The 7,119-nt window shown below is 58.2% G+C and overlaps 1 protein-coding gene across 4 annotated transcripts in view; it reads left to right on the forward strand.

Moving 5' to 3' along the window:
* The window catches only part of ec (ubiquitin specific peptidase echinus), a 255,405-nt gene that overhangs the window by 247,423 nt on the left and 863 nt on the right, over positions 1-7,119 (forward strand). For all 4 annotated transcript variants that reach the window (XM_086543938.1, XM_086543939.1, XM_043010575.2 and 1 more), the window contains 5 exons: positions 708-1,160; positions 1,468-2,787; positions 2,904-3,098; positions 3,254-3,443; positions 3,620-7,119. The exon at positions 3,620-7,119 is cut by the window's right edge and continues 863 nt beyond it. In XM_086543938.1, coding sequence (XP_086400064.1) covers positions 708-1,160; positions 1,468-2,787; positions 2,904-3,098; positions 3,254-3,443; positions 3,620-7,119 — 5,658 coding nt within the window. The remainder of the gene's footprint in view (positions 1-707; positions 1,161-1,467; positions 2,788-2,903; positions 3,099-3,253; positions 3,444-3,619) is intronic.

Raw genomic sequence — 7,119 nt, forward strand, 5'->3', positions numbered from 1 at the left:
GGAATGTTTGTTGTCAGTGATCCATCACTTCGTAAGAGATGTATCAGTGGCTGCCGTCTGAGCTGTGTAGTCAGCCGTGCTAATGTAAAATGATATCGCTTGTTTTCCATTTACTATTATTATTGTTATTATTATTATTGCATATGTGAAGCTATACCCCTACGAGTATCGCACAAAGGAAAATAAATACTCCAAAACGATACGACTGGTGAATGAAAAGAAGACGGCGCACGTGAGCTCTTATTATGTACCTGGAAGAAAATATTCCTGTTTTGGAATTTGTCCTTTTGGATTCCCAGGAATGTTGTGGCGGGGAGGACCGCAGGGGGAGGATTGTTCGTGCTTTTGTTGGATTACGGGGGGGGGGGGGGGGAGGGGGGGGGGGGGATTCCAGCAGCTGCGGCGACCTGAAAGTTGGAACCTTTAGGTCGCCATTCTAGAGGAAGAGATTTGTTTTGTATCATTGATGTCACTGCTGGAACTGCGTCCACGCGCGGCTCGTCTCGGCTCGTCAGACGTTAGAATGCAGTCGCTGTGGAGATTGCTTTTCACGTATCTATTCAATTTCCGGGAAGGGGGGGGGTGTATACTACAAACATACAGTATGTGACGATCTTACTCTAATATATATATTTTTTTTCAAGATTTATATTCGCAAATGTTCGGTCACGCTGAGTCACCCTAATGCAATTGCTTCTCCTCCCCAGGAACTCTTCTCGCAACTGCAGTACAGCCATGAATCGGCTCTGCCCCCCGATGCCCTGCGGCGCGCCCTCGCCCAGACCTTCTACAACCAGCAGCGCTTCCAGCTGGGCTTCATGGACGACGCGGCCGAGTGCTTCGAGAACATTCTGCTGAGGATCCACTTCCACATCGCCAGCGGGGAGGCCGAGGACATGTGCAACGCGCGCCACTGCATTCCCCACCAGCGGTTCGCCATGACGCTGGTCGAGCAGAGCGTCTGCGGCGACTGCGGCGCCACCTCCGAGCCCCTGCCCTTCACGCAGATGGTGCACTACGTCTCGGCGTCGGCGCTCACGGCACAGGCCAGGCAGATGCAGGACCCCGCCGTGTCGGGCCCGCAGCCGCAGGTTTCCCTGGACATGTTTGGCCAGCTGCTGAAGAAGGCCGGCGGCATGGGGGACATCAGAGACTGCCCCGTAAGTACTGCCGCTCGTCCTTGGGGGGAGAAAGAAAGAGAGAGAGAGAGAGAGAGAGAGAGAGAGAGAGAGTGTGTGTGTGTGTGTGTGTGTGTGTGTGTGTGTGTGTGTGTGTGTGTGTGTGTGTGTGTGTGTGTGTGTGTGTGTGTGTGTGTGTGTGTGTGTGTGTGTGTGTGTGTGTGTGCGCGCGCGCGCGTGTTATATTGAAATAGAGCCTATAATTAATCACTCTAATGAAAGTTTGTGCGCAATGTATTGCAATATCCGCCTTCCTTATCATAATTCCACTTCCCCTTCCGCCCTGCAGAGTGCGTGTGGTGCCAAGATCCAGATTTGTCGGACGCTGATGAACCGACCCGAGATCGTGTCCATCGGCGTGGTGTGGGACTCGGAGCGGCCCACGCTGGAGCACATCATGGCCGTGTTCGCCACCGTGGGCACGACGCTCCGACTCCGCGACGTGTTCCAGAGCGTCGTCGACGACCGCTGGGCTCAGCACACGCAGCACCAGCTGGTCGGAGTTGTCACTTATTACGGAAAGCATTATTCCACATTCTTTTATCACACGAAACTCCGCGTTTGGATATATTTCGACGATGCAACAGTACGGGAAATAGGGCCGCACTGGGAGCAGGTCGTCGATAAGTGTCGTCGCGGCCACTTCCAGCCACTGCTCCTGCTGTATGCTAATCCCAGCGGTACTCCCGTGCCCGTTGACACGGCCCCCCGGACCGTGTCCCTTGTGCCGGGCCACCGGACCAGCAACCGGTCCGCGCAGCCTCCCCACAAATCCTCGACGGCCGGAGAGCCCTACTCGCAGGCCACGACTCGACGCGCCGTTACGCCGAACCCCGAGAAGTGTGTCGACGTGAGCGGGCCGACGCCGAGGCGCGCCATCACGCCCAGCCCCGAGGTTGCAGCGCAGCGCGACGGCCACCGCGACTACCAGAACATCCACACCGTCACGCAGGTGTACCAGGACGGCCCCGGCGAGGCGCACAACGACGACGTCTTCGACCAGGGCTCCTCCAACTACCGCCGGCAGCTGGAGAGCATCAAGCAGAGCGGCTCCGTCCTGCCCAACAAGCCCAGCATCCCCGGCCGCGGCCGACTCGACTCCGACGACTCTGTCTACGCCGGCAGAAGAAACGACTCGCAGCGACAGGAGCGGCAGCGCTCCGTCAGCTGCAGCGGAAGCGGCTACAACCAGCACGGCAACAGAAACAGCAACTCGTCCCTCGAACAGTTCGAGAAGGACGGCCTCAAGATGCCCGAGGGAGGGAACGTCCCGCGGCGCCGCGACTCTGGAAACTGGAGCGGCGACCGGAACAGCGCGTCGTCGTCGTCGTCGACGTCGCTGGAGAACCCATACTTGTTCATCGTGGGTAAGGCCGGCCGCCAGCCGCCCTCGCCCACCACCAAGGCGCCGCCCAGCCCCTCGCGCGGCGACCACCCGGAGTATGCGAATCTTGGCGTGGGCGTCCCCGGACACCCTCACAACCACGCGACCAACGGCCAGCAGCCCAGCACGGCGCCCAATGGCCAGTACGACCCGGGCTACGACTCGTACTCGCTCTCTTCCAACGACTCCTATCCGATTCAGCAGAATCTGAAGCATAACTTGCAGGTAAGGACAACACTATCCTTAGAACCCAGTAATATATTAAACAATGAAGTTCGAACTCAGATAAGACAAACGATATATTTTTTTCATAAACTAACATCTTCCTCTGTCTCCTGCAGCAGCTTCAACAAATCCCAGAATGTGTGCAGGCCAGCGACAGCCCCGGGACGTACACGGGCGGGAGTCAGCAAGACAGCAGCAGTGTCAGCACACTGACAGAAAGTGAAACTGGAGGAAATTGCGAGGCTCTGTGTCTGGCGGCAGACTCGCTGCTGGAGGAAGCCAGAGCGCGCGAGGAGGCCGGAGACCTTCCTGTTAGTATACACGGATTTTGTAGCTTTTTAATGACACTGGTGATACTGGTTATACATTTTTAATCCCTGCTTGTATAACGATGGACTGTATAATTATTGCAACTTACCTCCAGCATTTACAATATCAATACTAACCTGTCATTGTAAATCCCCAGGGTGCCCTTGATTTGTGCAATGCCGCAGCGGCCAAGACCCGAGCCGCCATGGACGCCCCTTACAACAACGCCCACTCTCTGACCTTCGCGCGCATGAAGCACAACACATGCGTCATGCGGGCGAGGTCTCTGCACCGACGCATCCTCATCCAGGAGGAGACTGCAGCGTGGGAAGGCCAATACAAAATGGGTAAGCGCTTGGCAGGACTACGTTCATTGCTGTGCCTCAACTAGTTTTAACGAAATGCTATATAGATTGATTGAATAATGATATATTTATATGATAGTTTGTGTGTGTGTGAGAGAGAGATAGAGAGAGATTACACTGCATTCCGACGGGTTCCTAACCGAGGCTTCCTTCCGCAGATGCGCCCCACCACAGTCGCCAGGGCTCCCGGGACTCCCAGCGCTCTCGCACCAGCCGCCAGGGGTCGCGCGAGGGCTCCGTGCACCACAGCCGCCAGGGGTCCCGCGACGCCTCGAGCGGCTCCCAGGCCAGGTCGCAGGACCAGCTGGACACGGCCGTCACCTTGGCGCAGACGGCCGAGAAGTTGCAGACGACGAACATTGAAATCTATGCGACGCTGCCCAAGAAGGGGAAGAAGGCCTCGGAAAAGTTGACGAAGAAGGAGGACGTGGAGGTGCACCTCGAGAAGCCGAAGGAGAAGAAGGCCGTCGAGAAGGCGAAGGAGAAGGCTCACAAGGACAAGAAGAGCTCCAAGTCCCGCGCCGTGGACAGCGACTACGCCAGCGACCACAGCTCCAAGAGCTCGAAGAAGGGGAACGACAAGGACGACGTGAACGCCATCGTCGAGGTCAAGGAAGAGAAGCCGATCGGGAAGAAGCAGCACAAGGTCCGGCGGAAGCTGCTGATGGGCGGCCTCATCCGGCGCAAGAACCGCAGCATGCCGGACCTGCGCGAGGGCCAGGACGGCGAGAGCCCCAAGGCGGCCACCGACGACCTCGAAGTGCGGAGCTTCTCCCGCCCGACGACGCCCTCGGGGGAGAAGACCATGGCGGGCTACCTGAGCGAGGGCCACCTGGAGTACAGCAACCCCAACCTCGAGCGAAGTAAACTCATGAGGAAGAGCTTCCACGGCAGCGTCGGCAAGGGCCTCTCGCCCGCCAAGAACGCGGCGGCCCTGAAGGTGCCTCCGCCCATCCCGCAGCGCATTAATTCGCAGCTCTCGCAGAACGAGAAGAATCAGATTTCCCAGAAGAACGACAAGAACAGCCGAAAAGACGAGAAGAAGCGGGAGAAGAGGCCGCCCTACCCTCTCCCTCCCAGTGACATGGAGCCTGAGAACCCCCCTGCTCTCCCGCCGCGCTGCTACACGCCAGAGATCGTCAACAACAACAACAACAATAACATGCTGAAAACAGAACCACAGTCGCTGCCGTACATCCACACGCAAATGCAGCAGTACGAGACCTACCAAACCAATTCCCTGCCCTACAACAACCCGATGTACCCGGAACATCATCAGCAGCCGCCCGGCACACCGACGCAGATCACCGTCTGCGCCGACGTCCACCAGGAGGCCACTCCAAGGGAGGCCCAACAGCAGATGACCTACCAGCAGCTGCATCACCATCAACAGCAGCAGTATGCTCAGCAGTCACATAAGCAAGAGTCGAAGATGCAGCAGCGACAAGACGATATTCAACAGCTGCATCAGCATCAGCAGCAGCAGCAACTTTATGCCAAACAGAACCAGCAGAATCACGTTTCTTCTTCAGCTTGGCCAGAAATATCCCATTCGAGGCAAAGCAGTGAAGACTTTCCTCCTCCTCCTCCTCCATTGGAAGAGGCTGTGGAGGATCTAAAAATTCGGGGACTCCTCCCCCCGCCCCCGCCAGAGTCCAGGGCTACACCCGAGGCCCACAGCGCCCCCGAGCCCTCGAGTCTGTTGGCTCAGCTCCAGCAGAAGCGGCAGCAGATCGTCGAGAGCAAGGACACAAATGGCGCCACTACTGATGATCGGGTGAAGCCATTGCCGTCGAAGAGCAGCGGCGATTGGCTGCATGAGCTGCAGGCGAAACAGGCAGCCATGCGAAAGAAAATGCAAGAACAAAACGGACCCACGCCCGGGGCACAATCCGAGGTGAAAGAGAATAACAGCAACAGCACCAAGGAGAACAATATCAATTCTGTAAGGAACTTGGCCTCGAAGTTCGAGAACGTTAGTGTATCTGCGACGAAAGCCGAGGCAGGACAAGACGAAGTGGACAGCCGTCTTGCGCCTCCCGCCCCTCAGCCCTCGCGCGAGGAAGTGACCGAGCGGCAGCGTGTTGTGAGTAAAGAAATGTTCACGCGAGAATACACCCAGTGTAACTCATTGCAATTTCCGTCCCACAGCGGACATGAAAGTAGACTTAGTTCCTCTTATCGGACACGGACCGAACACAGTGAGAGTGTTAATGCTAGTAATAAGGATAGTGTTAGTGACAGTGCCAAAGAAGATTCTGAACTTAACACGAGCACAGACACGACGTCGAGTGATGGCGCCAAAAAGAAAAAATCCAAGAAGAGCGTGACCTTCTGTGACCAAGTGGTGCTCGTTGCGACGGCCGAGGACGAGGAGGAGGATGCCTACATCCCCAACCCCATCCTCGAGAGGGTCCTCAAGTCCGCAATGACGTCGTCGATGTCTGACACAGACACGTCGTCCTGTGGTGAGCCTGTCAGTCCGAGGTCAAACGGCGTGGCCCAGCCCTCCAAAGCCAACGTCCCCACCCCTCAGGCCAGCCCACATTACCAGTCTGTCACTTCCCAATCACAGCCCCAGCCCCAAGCCCAGCCCCAAGCCCAGCCTCAGACTCACTTCCCACAAGCACCACCTCAAACACACGCCACCCAGAACTACCCCAACCAGCCTGCCCATTACCAGGCCCATCCCCATCCCCCCCACCCCCACTCCACACAGTCCTACCCACCTCAGCCTGGCAGCCAGCATCCAGCTCAGGCCTACACCAGCCAGTCCCATTCTGCTCAACCCCATCACACTCAGCCCCTGCACGCCCACACGCACCCCTCACATCCTCACCAGACTCACGGCCAGCAGTACCAGCAGCAGCCTCAGAGCAACGGTGGCCAGGTGAGGTTACCGCCTCCCTACCAGCCTCCCCCCAGCGTGGCCAAGCCCCTGAGCTCCCACGTCCCCCCCAGCCACGGCCAGGGCAGCAGTCAGATGCCCCACGTTGTCCACAGCCAGAGCCAGCCGCGTGCTCTGTCCAACGGGCTCCACCCGGGACAGATGCCTCATCTGATTCCGGGTGCCAGACCGGGGCAGCAGCAACAGGCACACCACAGGCATGCGCCTGGACAGCAGCCGCAGCAGCAGCCGCCGCCGCACCATTACCAGCAGCAGCCGCAGCAGAGAGCGTCGGCTGTGCCCTACCCAGGAATGATGACTCGCCAGAACAGCAGTCTTGGGTTCCAGCACCATTCCGAGACGGAGCGGACGTTCCCTCCGTATCAGCGAGTGCCACACCCCGGCCACACACAGGGCCAGCCACAGGCGCACCCGCAAATGCACCAAGCCATGCACTCTCAGAGCCGCTCTGGTCTCCCGCCCCATAACCACACATCGTCTGCAGCTTACAGCCGCCAACAGCAGTCCGGCCACCCCGCACAGCAGCAGGTCCCCCACGGGCACTCGCTGCAGCAACAGCCGCAGTCACAGCACGGGACAGGCTACGGGAGCGTGGGTCGCGGCGGAGTTAAGGGAGGCCCCAGCCACTTCTGCGGCCCATTAGACCCATCGGCCATCTACACCACAGTCAATAAGGCAGGCAAGAAGACCAGCGCGACACCCGCCACTGCAACAGGCAGTGCTCTGCAACCGTGCAATTTATGCAGGAAG

Source organism: Penaeus japonicus, unplaced genomic scaffold (assembly GCF_977035675.1).
Source record: "Penaeus japonicus unplaced genomic scaffold, GWHDUDI00000001_assembly GWHDUDI00000014, whole genome shotgun sequence".
NCBI classification, from domain to species: domain Eukaryota; kingdom Metazoa; phylum Arthropoda; class Malacostraca; order Decapoda; family Penaeidae; genus Penaeus; species Penaeus japonicus.